The sequence below is a fragment of the Antechinus flavipes genome, chromosome 1 (genome assembly GCF_016432865.1).
Source record: "Antechinus flavipes isolate AdamAnt ecotype Samford, QLD, Australia chromosome 1, AdamAnt_v2, whole genome shotgun sequence".
NCBI lineage: Eukaryota > Metazoa > Chordata > Mammalia > Dasyuromorphia > Dasyuridae > Antechinus > Antechinus flavipes.
Genome location: NC_067398.1, coordinates 191,036,166 through 191,058,571, shown reverse-complemented (window position 1 = coordinate 191,058,571; position 22,406 = coordinate 191,036,166). Strand labels below are relative to the sequence as shown.

The following is a 22,406-nucleotide window of genomic DNA, read 5'->3' as shown; positions in this document are numbered from 1 at the left end:
GGTTTTGCAGTAATAACAAATGTAAACAAAAAAAGAAGAAAGAAATAGAAAAAGAAGAAAAGAACAAGAAGAAAAGGAGAAGAAGAAAGAAGAAGGAAGAAGAAAAGAAAGAAGAAAACATAGGAGGAGGAAAAGAAGAAAGAAGTAGAAGAAAAGAAAAAGAAGAGGAAGAAGAAGAGGAAGAGGAAGAAAAACAACAAGATTTAAGAAAGATAGCTGACTTTGCCAAACTCATAGTGCTAGTTAAGTGCACAACTTGAACTCTCCTATTCTCTCAGCACTATAGACAACTATATGGACTTTTTTCTTAGTCATATCTGCTGCTCTTTATCTCACAAGCTATTGTAAAGTAGTTGGAATTTGGAGGAAAGATATTATTAGAATTATAGTTAGCATTTCTCTTTTCCAGAGCAAGATAACAAGGAAGACAAGAAGGCTCCCTTAAGTGAAAGAGAGAGAAGAGAGGACAGAAGGGAAAAAAAGAAAGAAAGAAAAAAAAAATTAAGTACAGGGTTGAAATATCAAACCCTAATCAATAATTCTACATAAGAGAGAAAATCTGGGATTCACCCCTTCCGACACACACACTTTATGTGGATGTGTGTACATGTGTGTATATCTGAGAAAGGGGCTGAGAGTGGGATAGAAAGGCCCCCTTAGTCCATTAATGAGCAGAGAAGATGGAATACCAAGAGACTATTCCTATTAGGGAGGTTACTGCCAGAGTTGGGATCAGGAGCATGCAGGGCTGGGCTTTTCTTCATCCCACAGGGTGAGGGACATACCATATTATAACTTCTTATTTTAGTGAATTATTCTTACCAACCTGTCCCTAACTGCTTCCACCTGTTAAAAGAGTGAAAGCACCATCAGCATCTTTTACATTTTGGAGTCATTGAACAAAGCATTGAATACTTCACCTTTTTATGTCTATGGTTCTTACACACAAAGTACCATTTTTCTTTCTTCTTGATAGAACTCATGACAATAAGACTCTGCCAATCATGTAATATATAGATATGATAATGCGTATATGTATGCACATATATACATTCATGTTTTAGTTCTCTATCTGGACTTATAGTTTATTTGCCTATCAGTTTTGGCATGGTAATTTGTAAAAGTTCCAAATTTAGTTTTATTTACTTAAATAGTAATAATAAAAATCTAAATGCCTAGTGCAACCTTTAGTCTATAACACAAACTACTTAGTTTCTGCTAATGTGATAGATAATACTGTTTAAAAGGCAATTATGAATCAAGTCAACTAGCTTTTATTTTGTCCTAGTATTGATCAGGCATTGGAATAGATGCCTAAATTTATTCATTCACCATGTTTTTATTCAGTGTTTACTATGTGTAAGTCACTGTTCTACGATATATGGAGGATATAAAATGAATGACAGACTGTTATCAAGGGACTTAAAATGCATAGTGTTACTTTGATGATTAGGTTTATAGGAAAACTGCTTTTTAAAAAAAAACAGTAAACAATATCATCAAATAATAATATAGTATCTATAATTAGTCCCTTCACATTGTATGATACTTACTTTTTAAAGTGCAACAGCAATGAATTGGATTTATTGTCACTAATGGAATAATTGTTTGTCTTTCAAATACAGGAAAAACATACTTCGCTTCCTGGATGCAGAAAGAGACATCTCTGTGGTCAAAAGCAGTTTTAAACCTGGAGATGTATTACATTATGTATTAGACAGGCGCCGTACCCTAAATGTTTCTCAGGAATTGCATAGCCTCCTTCCTGAAGTTTCACCAATGAAAAATCGTCGATTTAAGACATGTGCAGTGGTTGGAAATTCTGGGATTCTTCTGGACAGTGGATGTGGAAAAGAGATCGACAGTCATGACTTTGTGATAAGGTGAGCTTTCATTATTTCCTTCAGATTATAATTTATTCTAAAACCAATTATCAAGAAAAGGGAAAACTGGTAAAATTGGTTAGCCCAATGTCATTTTCAGGGATTATTGAGCTCATAGAGATATTAAATTTTGCTCTGTAGTGCTGAAATTTACATTTATTCTTATAGAGAAAACCCTAATTATCTTGTCATTGAGAAGAGAGATGTTCCCAGCTGGGTTAGTGAGATTCAAATCATGTCTTTTATTCAAAATTTATATTTTTTGTTGTTTAAAGATTTGATAGAATGTAAAGGAAAATGATTTTGTTCTGTAACGTTGTCTCCTCACTTTTGATTATAAGGTGTTACATTATATATCTGTTATATTCAAATTATGAATAATATTACGTAATACTACAATAAAATGTCAGATCATAAGATCATAATTAAAAACCAAAGGAGACCTGAGATGCTGTCTTGTCTAATCCCTCATTTTGCCAATGGTAACAGGTTCAGAGAGGTTATCTAACTTTTCCTGTGTCAAATAGTTAAGCATCAGAAGTGGTATTTGAAGCCACATCCTCTCATTCTAGAGCCAATAGTATATAAGAAGCTATCCTCCTTTATCCTATGACAAATCATTTAGCTGAATTTCTGGGCTGTGTGCATCAAATTTATCCTTGACATTTGGAGCCTAATTGCATTTATTTTACTTTATGTTGTTGTACATATTTGCTGTTGGTTATGTCTTAGTCATTTGGGGTAAGGACCATAAAAAGTAATATTTTTTTTCCCATTTGATGAGTTTTAGATAATTGAAAATACTTGATTAAAAAAACACTAGTAGGATTGGCATAAAAATCATATTAGAAATATTGGCAGTATTAAGTTTCAATTGCAATGACAGAGCACTAAGGCATGGGCCTTGTCAGAGTCATATGTCAAATAGAAATTCCCAGGTTAATGAAGATTGGTGGGAAGAGTACTGGTCTCAGAGGAAAGAATTTTGGGTTCTATCCTGATATAGACCAGTTGTGTGACAACGAATGGGCAAGTCATTTATTCTCTGAAGTTCAGTTTCTTTGAAAAATGAAGGTTATCATAGTCATATCATATATCTCATGGGACTTGCTTTAAGGAAGCTTTAAACATTAAATTCCAAGCCAAATATAAAAGTGAGTTATTATTTTGTAAATAGAAAGGAAATTTGGTCTGGCTTGTTGTTAATTCCTATGGCCATTTTTAACTCTTCATGTATTGAAGTATAGCTTATAGATTTGAATTCATATCTTTAAAATTCATTATGATATGTAAAAATTAGAAGTTATTTTTGGTAGAATAATTGCTGATAAATGGATACTAAATATAATTTAAGCCCATTTTGCCTATAGGAAAATTATCAATATTAATTTTCTAAAATTCTTAAGAAAGTTGCCAACATATTTATAATTTGAGGATTTACACTAAACTTCAATTTTTACCAGTCATTTCCACTTTAAAATAGGACATCCTGTAAAGTCTCAGATGTGGTGCCCAGCTGTGGTCGCAAGGCTGTAATTCCAGCTTTTATAATCATTTTTTTTAAAGTGGCACAGAGGAAGAAGATATGAATTATTGCTCTGACTTTTATTATGGCCAAGTCATTCATTAGCAATTAATCTTAAAACAAGTAATTGTATTATTGATTTGCTATTTTAAAATATAATTCATATATATGTATATATATATATAATCAGTATAATTATCAATAGACAGATATTGCAAACACCAGAAAGAAAAGAGAGTGGAATAAGTTCTTACAGGTAGATAACTACACAATGGAAAACAGAACCCTGGGCTTTCAAAAAGGAGCAAAAGTCTTAAGATTATAAAGAAGGTATAATACCAGGTCAAATGAAACTTTGGAAATAAAAAGCATATTCAGACCTAGTCTGAAGACAGTGGTCTAAAAAGAACAAATTAAAACTAAGTCACATTGAGAACTGGGATAAGTAGGTGCTATCCTAGCTCTCCACTCTGGTTATTCAGCTCTTAATTGCTAAAATATTAACTCAATCAATTATAGCTCAGCCTCACCTGGAATCTGGTACCAAATCTTCACTATATATATATGTCACAAAAAGATCTAAAATAATAGGTGCCCTATTCTAACCTTAGTACTTTTGTTCTTCCATGACTGATTTCAAAATTATACCCTACAGATGGCTATATTTCCTATATGCTACCAAGAAACACAGGTCTTTCAGAGTTGAACAAGACCTCACTGACTATGAAGTACAACCTATACTAGAATAAAGAATACTCCCTACAAGATAATTGATAAATTGCTATCCAGTTATTGATTAAAGATCTCAAAGGAGGGAGAACCCACTACCCTCTGAAGTAGCCCATTTAATTATTATTTTTTTATTTTTTTTTGCTGAGGCAATTGGGGTTAAGTGACTTGCCCAGGGTCACAAGCCAGGAAGTGATAAGTGTCTGAGACCAGATTTGAACTCAGGTAGATAGTTGGTGCTCTGTCCACTGCATCACCTAGCTGCCCTGCCAATTTAATTTTGAATGGCCCTAGTTGTTAGAAAGTTTTTATATAAATTTGCCTATTTACAACTTCCATCTTTGCTACTAATTCTGTGTTCTGGTGTCAAAAAAAAAAAAAAAAATGAGATTTATCCCTCTTTTACTTGCCTTGAGGGAAAGTACTTCAAGATATTTATCTTGTTCCCAGACATTTTCTCTTTACAAATTCCTTCATCTGTCCTTGGATATTATGAACTTGAGGCCTTTTAAAATCTTGGTTGCCCTCTTCCAGGTATTCTCTAATGTTGTTCCTCAAATTGAATGTTCCAAAGGGAGTCTAACCAAAAAAGGCATAGCCCGTCAATGGGGAGGACACTGGACTTCCAAAAGAATCAGATCTCAAATATTTATTACTTAGGTGATCTTGAGCAAGTCAATAGACTATTGTTATGCTCTAGTTTCCTTATCTACACCATGAAGGTGGTGGGGTGGGTAGACATGATACTTTTTAATGTTCTTTTGTAGCTCAAAATCTTGAGCTTATGATGTTAGTTCTCTAGTAACTGAGTATGCTTACTAAGACTACAGTACCAAGGATAGATTTTCCTGTGCATATGTCCAATTTTCTCATGACAAGGTTCTTAGTATCTGCAGCAAGGTTATTTCTATAAATGCTGTCTGCCCCTTGGATCTCTGCTATTTTCATTATTTTGACCTCTGCTTATCTCTGCTTGGACACACACCCTTAAGTTTTATAATTAGAACAATGACAAGCAATATTCATATCCTGCCCATCTTTACTTCTGAGGATAATATCTTGGTTGTAGATTGAATTTCTGGGCTCATACCCCTACATAGCTGTCTCCAGAGAGAAAAAAAAATAGATGTCATGCATCTTTGTTTAGATTCCTGGCATTCTCCAGACATTGTAAGTCTTCCTGTGTTTATTTGAATTTAATTACATTTTAATTTTTAGCTGTTGACTCTGTCTTAAAAACTGGACAGTATATGGAATCCCTAGTGTATAGTGAAACAATGACTTTTATTTTTGAAATGTTTATTTTGAGATAATGATGATTCATAAAGTGTTTTAAAGTTTACAAACTTTATCCTAACAACTCTAGATGTTTAATGTTAGAAGAAATTACAAGAAATCATTGAAGTTATCTAATAGGCAGTAATGATACATGGTTAGAGTTACTGAACTTATTTCCTTTCTTCCAAAACTTAATCCTGTTTTAAACTACCCTATTTCTGCCAAGGAAATCATCATCCAGGTTTAAAATCTCAGTGCTATCCTTGATTTTTGGGGAGGTCTTCAACCAAAGACTAAATGACTATACTTAATTCACATTATTCTGCTACAAACTGTTCAGCTAATCCAGCTTTCCTCATGTGAAGCTGACATGACATTCTTGCATCTGTACCTTTGTACTAGTTATTCCCCTCACCTACAGTGTATTCTCTCTTCCTCCCTATGCTTTAGAATCCCTGGTTTCCTTCAAGAGTCAGTTCAAATGAGAATCTAAAACTTTCCTCCTAAGGCCTCTTTGATGTCCCTGTTCAGTTTGGGGTTCAATATTTTGAGAGGAATGTTGATAAGCTGTACAATACATCCAGAAGAAGGTAGCCACTGTGTCATATGAGGATTAGTTAAAGAAATCAGGGATATTTAAAGAAAACTTGGGATTTAGGAAGGGAGCATGAGGATGTTATGATAACATCAAGTCTTTGAAGAGATGTCATGTGGAACAGGAATTAGACTTGTTTTATGCCTAGAGTACAAAACAAAGAACAATGGTAAGAATTACAAAGAGGCAAATTTTAGTTTGATGTTAGGAAGAAAAAAAAGCAACCCAATAAATAAACTAGAAAACAAAACCACTTCAACTAGAAATTGAATGGAATAGTTTGAGAGGTGGTAGGGCTTGCCTTCCTTGGTCTTTAAATACAGGCTGGACAGCAACTTGTTGAGTTTTAAAGTGAAGATTATTTTAATAGTTTGGATTAAATGAATACTAAGCTCCCTTCTAATTCTGAGATTCTATGATTCTGTGAAAGCCCGTCCTTGAATCTTCTTTTTGACAGTATTTCATGCTCCCACCCCAGTCATCTTTTTATGGTGTGTGTGTGTGTGTTTGTGTGCACATGTGTATATATGTATATATGTGTGTGTCTTCTAGATTGTAAATTTTTTGAGGAGAGGGATTGTTTTTTTTGGGGTTTTTTTTGTCTTTTTATCCTCCTGAATTTCTATCTAGCACAGTGCCTGACACATTACTTCTCAGTAAAAGTTTGTTGATTAATTAAAGAATGAATAGGGATAAACAAATGCATAGATAGATGGACATAGGTACAAATACATCAATCTATCTGCATCAGCCTACCTATAGATTTTATATAGATGTGAATTTATATAGCTGTTGATATCTATGTAGATGTAAAGCTATGTAGATATAAGTATGGATCTCTATGGACATCTATATACATCTCTCTCTCTCTCTCTCTCTATATATATATATATATATATATATATATATACACACACATACGTACACAGAGAGAGAGATACTGAGAGAAACAGAGAGAGAGAGAAAGAGAGAGAGAGAGAGAGAGAGAGAGAGAGAAGAGAGAGAGAGAGAGAAGAGAGAGAGAGAGAGAGAAGAGAGAGAGAGGAATCTATAGCTTTCTAGATATAAATGTATTTATCTCTAGTCATTTTTCAACTACATATAGATAGATGATAGATAGATGTGTGTGTGTGTGAAACACATGTATAAGTTCAATAGAATATAAGCTCATCCTGAATAGTTATTTTTATTTTCATCTTAATATTCTTAGTAACTACTATGAAGTCTAAAACACAGTAAGTGCTTAATGAATGCTTGTTTCCTGATTGATATATAGAACTGGCAGTCATTTTTGGATAAAAATGATAGCTTTGTCCATGGGATCTGATGAAATCATCAAAAGAGGTATAGAGAGAAAAGATGAAAGTCTGAACATGAACTTAAATTTGTGGTTAAGAGGTAGGATAAAAATAATGACCTAATAAAGGAGACAGAAAAGAAGCAGTCAGAAAAGTAACAGGAGAATCATAAAACATAAAACATGATAACTCATAGAGGGAACACTGTTCAGGAAGTCAATCTTGCAGAGTAATTGGTATTGCAGAATTTAAAGTATTATAGAGAGATCAAGAAGAATAAGGTTTGAGAAAGTGCCAATGGATTGGGTAATTAAGTGATCACATGAACTTTGAAGAAAGAGGCTAAATTGATGTGATTCTGATCTTTAGCAAGAGGCTAAAGCCTAAGTGAGAAAGAGAGAAAGAAAGAAAGAACTAGAATTTGATCTGGAAAAGGAGAGGAAATATATTAACTTTTTTTCACAAATTTATCAGTTGAACATATCCTAATGAAAGGTTGCTTGTGATTTTTTTTTCTAATGAGGAGACCACTAAGTGACAATGAAGGTGATAACTAATGAAACTTAGAAAATAACATTTTATTGTAAATAAAAAGTGTCTGAAATTAAAATATGGATATTTGTGACTACTAATTTGTTTTCCTATTTAACTGAAAGAGCCAATTTGTTGACAATATGGGCATATTTATGTTCCATGCACTCTGATGGACCTGTGTATTTTAATTTATGTTGCTAAAATCATCTACTTGCTTTTACTTTCCCTGCTCAGAGCTAATCTGAATATGGACTTCCTGTTACATAGAGACAATTTTGGATAAGGACAGAGCTAGTGACAGAAAAGAGAAATACTAAAATTCTTGAGGAACCACATTTTAATCTCTTTTGAATCAGGAGTTGAGTAAGGATATTTTTTTGTCTGTGATCTCATGTATCAGTTTGTAATCGAAATGATGTAAAGTCATTTAAAATTTAAGCCCTTTGTAAGTAATGATTGCTTTATTCTTTGCACTTTACTGTGTACTGGTACAAAATAGGTTCCTAAAAATAATTGCTGATTGATTGATTTAACTTTCCTTTTTGGGATAGTGTGCAATAATAAACTTTATTTTTATGGGATAAATTCTATTCCTTTTTATGACTTAAATTCAGTTAAATTCAATTAAATAATATTTATTAAGTACCTAATAGGGGATTAAACTTACCATGCTCTGAGAGAAAAACTACATATAATGACTGGAAGTTGCAGAGAAACATTTAGATAGTCACTAGATAGAGAATTTATTATTTTAAAAATAATAATAGCTTTTTATTTTTCAAAATACATGCAAAGATAGTTTTCAGTATTCACCTTTGCAAAATTTGTGTTCAAAGTTTTCTCCCTCCCTCTCCTTCTCCTTTCTTCCCTCGGCAGTAAGTAATCTAGAGAAGTTTGCATCTTAACCTAATGGAAATAGTGGAAATACTTCGTAGCTTTTCAAATAGGGAAGTAATGTTGTCAGACCTACATTTTAAGTATATAAGTAATTTCTAAGGGTGACCAATTAGGAGGCTATCACAGCATTTCAAGTTTGAGGTTATTACAGTTGTCGAGATATTACATATATTGAAGTTCCCAATTATAAAAACTGGAATTGGGGTGAAGAAGCAGACTATTGGCCAGGTACAGGGTACAGGATAATAACCTTTGGGCTGCTAGAAAATTGACATCAGAATTAGGATTAATGAATGTTGAGTGAATCTGTGGGAAGGCCAATTTGTTTGTGGGCGATAGTGAAGAATTGTTCTGAATAAGGCAAGAGCAATAAGCAATAAGGCAATGGGGTATGTGTGTGTGTGTGTGTGTGTGTGTGTGTGTATGTGTGTGTGTAAAAAGGAGATACATGTTCGCAGAAACATCTAGTATTGTAAAGAGTCACCAGGAATCCAAATCCCTCTTTGCGTAACCAGATTCTCATAGGTGGAGAAATAGACAGAAAATAGAAGGGTAATTAGAGAAATAAGACTAATGTAAAGAGCACTTTTTAAACAGTAAAATAGGATAAATGATAATAATAAAGTCAAATTCAGGTTAAGGATTCAAGGATGGTAAGGCTGAAGTATATGAAAATCAGGACTAAGAAAGTGATAGTTAGGTATACAGTTGTCATTTTAGCCATCCTTCAATAACAAATCACAGATAATTCAAGAGGAGGATTGTTTAAAAACAATCCACACTAGTGATCATTTTGAAAATTTTAATCCATTTTATTTCTTTGCTTATTTCTGTCGTCTTTAGCCAACTTGGTAGATTCTTTGTTCCTGGGGGTTCCCTGTATTCATTCTGTACTTAACAGGGACACCCACTTGGCTTAGCTCTTGAAGATCAGAACATTTAGCAATCTACCGGCTCTATATCTATCTCCTTAGTAATTGGGATTATAGTTATGCACCACCAAGCCAGCCCCAAACCCTGATTTTAAGTCTGCTCACCAAATTTATTATGACCAGCTTTTCCTTATTTGTAGTTATAAATTTTTCATTATAAGATTTGGGGAGAGGAATCACCATGAAGGTGTGGAGAATATCACCTAAATCCCATTTTCACTCTTGGTTTGCTCTTTCTAATTCTGTTAACTTCTAAATTAACATACGATACCTGCCAGAAACATGTTACACAATGTCCTAAGTTTAAATTCGGCAGCTCTTAGCAAAAAGTGAATAAGGACTCAATTAACCCAAATAAACAGATTTTAAAAAGTCTTTTTCTCTTGGGTGTTCTTCTGTAATGCTGGATGATCATGTTTATGAATTAATATAGTTACATTCATGAAATAATGTGCATTTTATTAAAATCTTAAAATAATTTTCATTATTAATTTATTTAATAATTGTGGAAAATTTTCCATGTCTATCAATCTTGGACATACAAAAAAAAATTAATAAATAATTATTGAAAGGCTGAGTTTTGTTGTAGCTGGTACATTAACCGTTCTTCATCTGTAGATCCTTAACAAACAAATGCAAACAAAGAAAAAACATTAATAGTTCTCTGAAGTTTCCAGAGCATTAGGACTGTTTTCTTAACTCTTTTCCTCTTCCCTGTTTAATAAATTGCCAATCCTGTCAATTCTAACTTCCCAATACATTTCCTATTTTCCATTTACTTACTTCCATGCTTCTACTACTGTGTATATAGGTACATCTACATATGTATATGTGTGTGTGCATGCAAATGTGAAGATTATTGGATAAGGGCTTTTTCACTTGTTGCCAATTTTTAAAATGTTTCTTCTGATTGATTTCACTAACCAAGAAAATTCTGAGCACCAACAATAAAATTCAAACCAATGAGCTTTTCCATTTGATGCTACATCTACATTAATATCACAGCTGAATAATAATGAGCCTGATTTTCCTAAAACCTAAGCTCCGACTTGATTGTAAGTTAGCCTTGGAGTGGAAACAATATAAATAACCTTGAGGAATATTGTTGTAACAGTTACATTAAATATGAAAATGTAGAAGAGAAGAAGGTATGTACATGGCTTTGTTTATTTGTTAGTTTTTCCACCCTAAGGTTTTGCTTATATAGTTACTAGATGTAAACTACTATTCAAATTTAAATATAGGAAGTATATTTTCAGTCTGAAAAAATGAATTCATAGAGTTTGTGGAAAGATGCAGCTTTCTAGCTTGTCATTTAAATGGATCTCACTCTTATTGTGTATCTACTAACATGCAGAATTGGCTATGTCTGATAGTTACTCTTTGCCCTGCAAGTCATCAAGAGCAAAAGCATTTAGGATTATGTACTATGAACTGAATTTTTAATTTTCAGGTTTGGGATTTAAGGACCTCTAATAATTTCAGAGCATATAAATTTAGAGTTCTTAACTTTTCTGTATCAAAATTAACTTTGTGTACCAAATAGTAAACACCCTTGCTATTACTTCCATAGAAGATTGACTTTCTTTAATTCTCTGCCTTTCTTTCCCTTTGCAAGAAAAACTGTTTTCTGCATAACTGCAAAAGAAGTACAACTTCTTTTCCCACCTTGTCATGCTTGGATACTGGCTCAAGCTATTAGAATATTTCTTCCCTCTTCAGATTATTAAAAAAAAAAATTACTTTATCTAGATCTCCCATGTACTTTATCACATTCTAACATGATTCCATTTTTTTTTTCTCAGAACATAAATTGTTTGAGAAAGGAACTGATTTTTTTTCATGAATGCTTAACTCTAGCCTCTCTTAGTATTTGCACATTAGTTGGTACTGAATGAGTATTTGTTAAGTTGTAGTAACTTTAATAATTTTTTAAATACATCTTTCACTTTCCTAAATCTCTATACAGGTATGTATGGGTTTGTTACTATAACTTGTACTGTTATGTTTACATTTGTGTCTTACCCTTTTCCTTGCTAGATTGTGAGTTTGTTGAAGGCTGTTCCCATGACTTTTTCATACCCTCTACTTAAATAGACTGTATGCATGACTTCCTCATATCTTATACTTAAATGAAATGAATGGCCATCTATGATATTTATATTCAACTCCAATCATTTAGAAATTCTACTAAAGCTGAATAGTAATTTTATAAATATTATATAATTGTTAATAGGATAACTTTCAACATTGATTAGATTTCTAATTTGATCTATATTTCTTTGTTATATATTTTGAAGTCATGAATAAATGGCTTTCATGCAGAAAAATGCCTCAGAATTATTAGACGGGGCATGATATTACAAATGACTACCCTGTGAGGTGGAGAGTAGAAGGGAAAGAAATAAAATGAGTGAGTTTGCTTCTTTCATACATGACTTTATGAAATATTTTATGATATGAATTTCAAAGAATTTTAAAAGCCTTTGAAAATTATATATTTTGCGTATATTAATGTATATGCACACATTCATATAGAAACACAAATATACACACAAGTCACTCATTTACCTTCATGAAGGAAATAATATTTTTTCTGTAGATACTGAACTGAGTCATTTCTTTCTTGAGCATGTTCTTCATTGGAGTTTTTTGGGCAGGGACTCTGTGGAGCACATGACCAGATAGAAGAAAATGATCAATATTTCAAATGATTTAAAAGAACATGTAAATCAATTAAAGCCTAACCTTGATCATACAAATTAATATGTGTAAATAAAATTCATTTTGAAAATCAAATAGACGTAAGAAAAATATAGGCCTGTTTTTAATATAGATATGAGTTTAAATAATATTAAATTCATTCTTTGTGATTAATAATAACTGACATGCTTGCCCTTTGAGAAACTTGGTATATAATTCTTCAGTTAGTAAATATCTCAAAGCACTGGAGGAAAAATCAGTTTTGGGAAGATGACAGAAAACAGTAGTTTGGTTTGATAAGCGGTAAAATTAAAAATATTGTATACTTCTTACCAAGCTACTGTCTTTAAGAGTAAGAAGCAAAAATATCAAAGTACTTCAGGAGTTAGTTCTAGAAGGGCAAAGTTTAAAAATATTTTAATCTTCCATAGGCATGCCTTTTGTATTTGTGCTATCTAACAGCTGGGAGATAAGAACATTGTTGATTGGAACCATGCTATTTCCAGCAGTTGGAAAGTAATAATTTCATTTTCTTATTTCTTACAACAGTGAGTTTTCTCTCCACAGGGTGACATCTGTGATGGTTAAAAGACCTTAAATATTATCTTACTAAGGTGCTTAGTGATGAGATTTGTTGCCATGTTCTAGAGAGTCAGTATTTAGATGCCAGGATATGTGCACATGTGTACAGATGCCTGGAAATACATATATAAAAACTGGCAGATGCGTGTATATATATATATATGCATATCTTGACATGTGATTAATATTTTATGTTTATATATGTATACATATGCATGCATGTGTATGTTCAAACATACATATTTATGTAGCCATTTTTAGGATTGTGTTTTCATTTTTGTGATTCATCTCTATCTCTTTTTCTCTATTCCTCTTTTCTTCCTTTACCATACTCTGAAACTAGCATTAACAAATTTGTCAATTTTTAGATGGTTTCTATAATAAGACATTGTTTCTCCTTCTTTTTGAACTCCTCCTTCTAGTTTAGACTTTAAAAGTCCTTGAGAGAATTTTACTTTAGTTGTTCCTCTTGCAAAAGTTTTTGTAAAATATGTTTTCCTGTCTACTGATCCTTTATCTGCCATTTCTTTCTGCATTGTGGTTGTTAGTCTAGGTGGTTCCAAGATTCCTTTGATAACTTGTTATGACATTTGATTTTTATCATAATTCCTGGAAGTTGTGAGAGTTTGTGTCAAAATTTCTTCTCTGATAAATTTATTATTTTTGCTTCAATAGCATGTTGAAATAGGCCATATAAAAGTTGCCTCAATTGCATTTAATGTTTTTTCTTTGTCATTTTTATTCCCCTGACTTTGTAGTGATTTTGTTGTTCTAGTGAATCCATGATCTGACTACATCAAAAGCTTATTCATATTACTTCAGTAATAATACTTTCCTCTCTTTTTTTTCTTATATAGCCTATGATTTTGTTGTATAAAGCATTTATCCCTGTGCATACTTTCTCCACCAAAGCAGAGCAGGATCTCCTTTAAGTTATGTTAAACGAGGTTGAACTTCAATCATGTCATCTTGACTTAAGAATTGTGTATCTTTTATAATATGCTATTCCTGATATATTACATTTTATCTCTTCTTATCTGCTAACATATTCTTTTCTACTTTTGATGCTATTCGTGCTTCACCATGTCTTATTTTTAAGAATATATATATACATATATATATATATGCATATCTTGACATGTGATTAATATTTTATGTTTATATATGTATACATATGCATGCATGTGTATGTTCAAACATACACATTTATGTAGCCATTTTTAGGATTGTGTTTTCATTTTTGTGATTCATCTCTATCTCTTTTTCTCTATTCCTCTTTTCTTCCTTTACCATACTCTGAAACTAGCATTAACAAATTTGTCAATTTTTAGATGGTTTCTATAATAAGACATTGTTTCTCCTTCTTTTTGAACTCCTCCTTCTAGTTTAGACTTTAAATGTCCTTGAGAGAATTTTACTTTAGTTGTTCCTCTTGCAAAAGTTTTTGTAAAATATGTTTTCCTGTCTACTGATCCTTTATCTGCCATTTCTTTCTGCATTGTGGTTGTTAGTCTAGGTGGTTCCAAGATTCCTTTGATAACTTGTTATGACATTTGATTTTTATCAAAATTCCTGGAAGTTGTGAGAGTTTGTGTCAAAATTTCTTCTCTGATAAATTTATTATTTTTGCTTCAATAGCATGTTGAAATAGGCCATATAAAAGTTGCCTCAATTGCATTTAATGTTTTTTCTTTGTCATTTTTATTCCCCTGACTTTGCAGTGATTTTGTTGTTCTAGTGAATCCATGATCTGACTACATCAAAAGCTTATTCATATTACTTCAGTAATAATACTTTCCTCTCTTTTTTTTTTCTTATATAGCCTATGATTTTGTTGTGTAAAGCATTTATCCCTGTGCATACTTTCTCCACCAAAGCAGAGCAGGATCTCCTTTAAGTTATGTTAAATGAGGTTGAACTTCAATCATGTCATCTTGACTTAAGAATTGTGTATCTTTTATAATATGCTATTCCTGATATATTACATTTTATCTCTTCTTATCTGCTAACATATTCTTTTCTACTTTTGATGCTATTCGTGCTTCACCATGTCTTATTTTTAAGAATATATATACATATCTATATATATATGGATATATATCCATATCTATGTATGTGTATATACACATATATACATATACACATATATAATTCTATATGTATATGAATATCATGATGTAGAACCAGGAGACTTCTGTGTGATCTACAAAACTTCTGTTTTTCTTGTTACTTATTCCAGAAAAGAACATTTTATTTGAAGCCAGAAGATCTAGGTTTAAAGCTCCCTCAAAGCTAATTATGTTCAGATCTGGGGAAACCCAGTACTTTTTAATCATGTGGAGAATAAATGAGTCCCTGGGATATAGATATACACCAAGCACCAATGGCCAATGATTGCAAGTAATAATTATCGTTGCTAATTGAACATAGTTATATTGGAACTTTGTCTGGCTCACTGTCATGCATGAAGAGTAATCTATCCAGACAGAATTTTGTGATTTCTCTGACTATCCCCACTGCTGGGACCTGCTGAATTCACGCTTTTCGTTATTTCTTCTCCTAGCCTGCTTGGCAACCTTGGGGAAATTCCTTCTTTCTTTAAACTTTATTATATATGTAATATTCTTTGCTTACAAATAATAATAAAGTGAGTTATTATCATTATCTGAGTGTTTGAAGTAATGAATAAACTGCAAAATGGAAAAGAGAAAAGGGGAATTCGTGCACCAATGTCTACAGACATAAGCATGATCCTATATTGAGACTCCTGTTTTGTCTCTGGAGTCACAAAGAGAGGCAACATATAGATCATACATTTAGAATTCAAACATACAAGTTAAAATCTATAAACTAAAAATTGAACAAGTCATAGTACTTTGTGCTATCTTTTCTACCACTCTAATGTTATATTGTAGAATTGAGGTTGCAGAAGACCAAGAATTTTTTTTTAATGGATCATTTTATGAATTGCTTCACTCCCCACTCCTCCAATTACCAATAAGAGATCAGATTCTCTCAACAAATCACCTTATACTCAGTTAATCTGCTCTTTAGGAAGCAGACATTTTTTTACTGATAATATGTGAGGTCTTTCCTGCATAATAAAACCTGACAGCGTTTGTTCACCCCAAGTATAGCTTTCAAGAACCCAGGGTTACATCACACAATAAGGATACCTCAGAATAAACTTTTTTGGAGCTAAAATTTTAGCATATGGATGACTGATTCTTGAGGTATAGCAAAGAAGGATTGAAAATATATAAAAGTCTTGCACTTAATTTTCAACAATATATTTTATTGTTATGTATATTTTTACATTGCCTAGCTTTCTCACTGTATCTTTCAACAATTAAAAAAATTAAAAGAAAAAGAAGAGTCTAATAGACCAAAATGGTAATCAAGAAAATATAATTAATTATTGATTCATATGTCTACCTTTATTTATGTATATGTACACACATATGTATCAATACATATAGATGTACTGTATTCAAATATATATATTGGAACAATAGGAACAATGTCTATATTTATGAGAACATACTTTATACAGATTTAAGGAGATGGACAAGATTTCAAACCAATATTATATATCAGATCATGTTTTTTACATTCAAATAATTGATTGAAGAGATAGAAAAGACAAGATCTTAACATATGCTCATTATTTGTCAACTATAAAAAACTATTTAATCCAGCAGAGTAAAATACTGCTTTTTGCCAACAAGGTTTCTCCTGTGCATGACAAAATCAAATGAGATTCCTTAAAATATATATCAACAAAAATAACTTTTTCACAATATTCTAATTTATTAATTTTCAGTAAGTATATTTATGCTTAATAATAATGCTTGCTTCTGTCAGTGATGATATCTAATATAGTATGTCCAAATTCTGGAACCAGTTTACTACTGTGATTCTCAATGCATGTCAAGGCCCTACAATTATTCTTTTTTGTGCATCACACCCCAAAATGCTATAGAGATTCCTAAATGAGATTCATAATTATCTAAAAGATTTTAGCAAAACTGTGCATATAAGAAAAAAAAAAGTGACTAAATCATTTATCCATTTTTTAAAATTATATACTATATTTTATGAGCCTTTATTAGGCTCTGTGGATAGAAACACAAAGATAAAATAGTCGCTGACATTAAGAAGATGACTTTCCATTGATAGAAAAACATGTACACCACAAATTATAAAATTGTTCTCAGTATTTTTTTCTCTAAAAAATGGTGCAGGTTTTGTGTAGGAGGTAGTTCTTGAGCTGAGAAGAAGCAAAGGATTCTACAAGAAGGAAATGAAGAGGGACTGCATTCTAAGTACTGGAGAGAGTTCGTATGAAAGCAGGAAGTAGTAGGAACAGTAATAGTACAGTTTGATTAGAAAAGAAGAGTCTGAGAAAGAAAGTAATGTGCAATCAATTTAGTAATGTAGGCTGCAGCCAGGAAGAGGGGAAAAAAAAAAAAAACATGGAAGTTTGTTGAACATAAAAGACAACATGGTCTGATCTACACTTTGTGAATATCAATTTGGTATCTATGTGGAGTACAGTTTGGAGAGAAGAAAGATAAGGGACTCATGAACAAACTAGAAGGCTAGTGCAACAGTCCATGTAAAAAGTGATGAGGATTCAAATTAGGGGGTGTTCCATATAAATAGTAGGAAGGGAATGGATGTGAGAGATGTGAATATAGAAGAAAGAAATGGTATTTTATTTGATATATACATACACATATATATATGTAATAAAGGATTATTCTAAGACTACAAACATAGTTGATTGAATGCTGACTTCTAGGGAAGTTGAGAAGGGTGAATTTGAGAGAAAGAAAATGAATTCTATTTTAGATTTCCTAAGTTTGAGATGCCTATTGCATAATGAGTTGATATTAGACAGAAGTTTAAGAGACTATTCCTAGAAATAAAATATGTTGTTTTCTGAATAAAGATGATAGTTTAATTGATTGGGAACTAATGAAAGAAGGATCACATTGCCTAAATTTTTCATCACATTTGTAAAAAAGAATCAAGTCTAGAGAGACCAGAAATTATAGGAAATAATATACATATACATGTACATACATATATACAGCAAATAGGCCAGTGTGGCTGGAATGTAGCTTGAATGAAAGAAGCCATTGAAATGACCCTGGAAAGAAAGACTGGAGTCAGATTGAAAAGGTTTTTCCCTCGAATTTCTGGTCTTTCTCTTTTTAGACTTTAGACCTTGCTTAGGATTTGGGATATAAATAATGATCCAACAGAAAATAGTGGTCCAACAAAAGGAAACTGAGAATGAATATCTATGAGTTGGGAATACTTGCAAACATGGGGGGAAACCAGTACTTAAGAAAAATTTGAAAATTTGGGCAAGAAAGAGTATAGACAAAAGGTTAAAATTTTACAGGAGATGAGAAGAGATGGAGTTTGGGGCCCAGTGCATATCATGGCATTTCCTTGATGCCATGGTCCTCTTTGAAAATAAAGAACAAGCAATGCCAATCTTAGAAAGTTGATTATATCATGAGATTTTAAGTAACTTTGTCATTATTTGTATTAATGAAATATAATTATTTATCACACAGCTTAGATTTGTAAGAAGCAATATGTGAACTTAATTCTTTCCCTAAAACTAGATATCCATGTACTATGTTGCACTGCTTCTCTTTAATGAGATGATTAAAACATTATTTTTTTTTTTTACACTAAGTGGTATGGCATCTAAAGTACTAGATGATAGAAAGGAGTGATCTCTCTATCAAAAGGAGTAGTAAAATTGAAAGGAAGGCAATATTTTGTGGATAAGATGAAGAATTCAATTTTAGACTTGATCAATTTGAGTTATTTGTTTAACATCCAGGCAAAAATATTCAGTAGACGGTTAGAAAGTAGGACTAAAACTCAAAGAAATTTATTGAGGCTAGAAATAAATTCTGTATTACATGTATAGAAATGATCTTTGAAGCCATGGCTAGTTAAGAGTCATAAAAGTATGCATAGAGAGAAAAGAGGAAAGATAATAGCTTTGGAGGAAGAATACCCGCAATTCGTGGAAGAAAGAAAATAAAACATAAAAGAAGACCAAGAAGGAACAGTCATTAGAACTATAACTAATGTATAGCAAACAAGACTTTGACCAGGTATGGCTTAATTTCAAGGACAACAGATTTGTACCATAGGCATAGGTGAAATGAATGTAGTTTAGGTAATAGTGGAAGAGTGGTACAAGTTAAAATGTTCTATTTCAGTGACCTTCAAATTATACACCTATCTTCAGTTTATCCTCACTTCAATTCTTTCTCTAGATAGCTCTACAAATAATCTCCCTAAAGTACATCTGAACATGTTTTTTTTTTTTTTTTTCCTTCTCAAAAATTACTAGTGGTTTCCTAGTTTTAGGGTAAAAAGCAAATTCCTCATTTTTGGCATTTAAAACCTTTTCCAATCTGACTGCAGCCTTCTTTTCCAGGGTCATTTCACATGGCTTCTTTCATTCAAGGTACATTCCAACCACATTGGTCTATTTACTATATATGTATATATGTATATGTATATCCATATGTGTATATGCTGTGTTTGTGTATATATTTTTATGTAGATAGTGTGACTTTATGTAAATTTGTATTGTATAAATTCAACTTCAGGTGAAGAATCCTGAAAGGAACCCTCGTTCCAAAAACAATACTAATTGAGAATAATATTGCTTGCTATCATCAGATAAACAAGGAGGATAAAAGTGAGCCACTGTCCAAACATGTCTTTATAGCTTCATCAAAAAATTGTGCAACCTACCACCAGTTGATAAAGATTGATGCAGTGGGTGCGGAAGTGACAACATACTGTACACTTATTATCTTTACTGTATAAGATTATGCATGCTTTATCATTAACTTTATCTTTCATTTCATAATTTTGTTTATTAGCATGGTACATTATTCTACATGCTTGTAGTTTACTACATTTTATGCTCTCCTAAAGATATTACTTTGTTTATGCCTTTATTCACTTAGACTAAGTGAAGTGGGTGAGTAAGGACAAATTTTAATTATTTGGATCATTTTATGAAAAGGTATATGAAAAGGTCCGCTTATATAAAACAAAAACTATCTGTACATAGCACATCTTACTGCCACTTCATAACATGGGAAGACTTTAAATCATTGCCCCTAAACATTTTATCTTCTGCTGTCCCCAGAGAAAAAAACTGCTAGAGCCAGACTTCCTGTCTTTTATATGATTAGGAAATGTACCACTTCCTGATGCTGTCTTGTAGTCAAACTTCTCAGGTGAAAAGATCTCAGATGGTGTGTAGATTAATGTGTTGAGCCCTCCATCTCATGCTGGCACAGTGCATTTCTTGAAGAAAGGCTGCTAGGGAACAGGACATGTATCTTCCATCTGGCCCAAAATAACTAATTCTGTCTGTACTAATAGAAGGCAAATTCTACCTCCTGCTGCCAGCCCTGTCTCCAAACTAGGAAGTAGAGAATTGATTCTGCAAAGAAGAGCAAGATCTCCCATTTCCTTTTATGTCTGTCCTTTGTGGCTAAAGAAGTCACGTCCTCCACTCAGTGGTAGGAAACCATGTTGCACCCAGTGATTCTGAACTCTTGGAGAGTTTATCACCAAAAACCCACAAATTTATATCCCATACTCTCAAATAGAATCTCACTGCTACTAGGCAACCATGCTACACCTCCTAGATCAAGTTACTATCTCTCTCTTCACGGCAGCTCTTCCAAATTTGTTCATCCCTCCCTTAGCTTTCAATGATACCTCTGCCTTCCTTTTCAGTTGAGAATATTGCTTCATATTTTACAGGTAAAATTAAAGCCATTTTCCATGAATTCCCTCTCATTTCTTCTTCCTTATTTCCTAACACTCAGGTGCCTTCTATAACTGTCTCTTCCTTCAGCCCTGTATCACATAATAAAGTAGATTTACTTCTTACTAAAACTAACCCCTCTATTTGTTCAAGTGATTCCATTCCATTTCATCTTCTTTAACAGATTATCCCTTCTGTCATTCCTACTATTTCACTTATTTTCTATGTCTCCCTTGCTGAGTTCATTTCCTACTGCCTTCAAATATGTCCATATCTCCTCTAACCTTAAAAAACTCTCACTTCATTTTCACTAACTGTAGTCCTAAATCTATTCTGCCCTTTGTAGCTGAACTCCTCCAAAAGGTTATCAATAATAAATACTTCCACAGTTTCTCCAACTCTCTTCTTAACCCCTCACAATATGGCTTCTGAAATTATCATTCCACCAAAATTTCTCTCTCCAAAATGACTACTGTTCTTTTCATTGTCAAGTCCAATAACCTTTTCTCAATCCTCATGCTCTTTGACCTCTTTGCTGCTTTTGGCATTCACTGTTGATCATTCTCCTTATTACCCACTTGCTGGTTTCAGGACCTTCCCTTTTCTCCTGATTTTCTTCATACCTATTTGACATCTCCTGTGTTTCCTTTTTGAATACTCCTCCAGATCCCACCTTCTACCCATAGGTATACCTCATGGTTCTGTCCTGGGCCCTCTTCTTGTCTCTCTCTAGACTACTTCATTGATGATCTCATCAGCTTCCATGGATTTAATGACCATTTCTATGCTGATGATTCTCAAGTCTATCTAACCTGTCCCAGTTTCTCTGCTGATCTTCTAAACTCATGTCTCTAATTGCCTTTCAAACATCTGAAACTGGGTATGCAATAGATACCTGAAATTCAGTATGTTCAAATCTTTCCCTTTAAATCTTCTCCACTTCCTACCCTACCCATTTATTAGTGTAGAAAGTAACACACCTATCTTCCAGTCTCTCAGGTTTACAACCTAGGAGTCATCTTGGATTCCTTTCTATCTTACTGTTCACATCCAAGTTATTGCTAAGGTCTGTTGATTTCATCTTTGCAACAGCTCTTAAATATGTCCCCTTTTCTACCCTGACATTGCCATTCCCTAGTGCAGGTCTATTGCAATAATTTGCTGATGGGTCTGCCTGCCTGAAGTATCTCTCAGCTTCTCCTCCTTTTATCCATTAACATAATTTTCTTAAAATGCAGGTTCAGTTATGTCATTTCCCCCTATTCAATAAACTCTAGAGGTTTTCTATTACCAACTGGGAGCAAATACAAAATAATCTGTCATTCAAAGCCATTAATAACCTAGTCACTTCCTATTATTTCAGTCTTCTTATACCTTACTGTCCAAGATGTGGTCTTTGATCCACTGACAATGAACTCCTAATTGTTTCTGCTTCATGACACATTTCTCTCTCTCACCTTTACATATTCTGTTCTGCTTTCTTGAAATACTTTTCCTCTTCCATTCTAAATTGGATTTTCTTAAGTGTCAACTAAAATTCCAAAATTCTATGGGAAACCTTTCCCAACACTTTATTCCAATGCCTTCTCTCTATTAATTATTTCCTATTTATTCTATAT

The 22,406-nt window shown here is 32.6% G+C and overlaps 1 protein-coding gene across 1 annotated transcript in view; it reads left to right on the top strand.

Moving 5' to 3' along the window:
* Positions 1 to 22,406, top strand: part of ST8SIA4 (ST8 alpha-N-acetyl-neuraminide alpha-2,8-sialyltransferase 4) — a 135,881-nt gene that overhangs the window by 26,767 nt on the left and 86,708 nt on the right. The window contains exon 3 of the mRNA XM_051994256.1: positions 1,626 to 1,883. Coding sequence (XP_051850216.1) covers positions 1,626 to 1,883 — 258 coding nt within the window. The remainder of the gene's footprint in view (positions 1 to 1,625; positions 1,884 to 22,406) is intronic.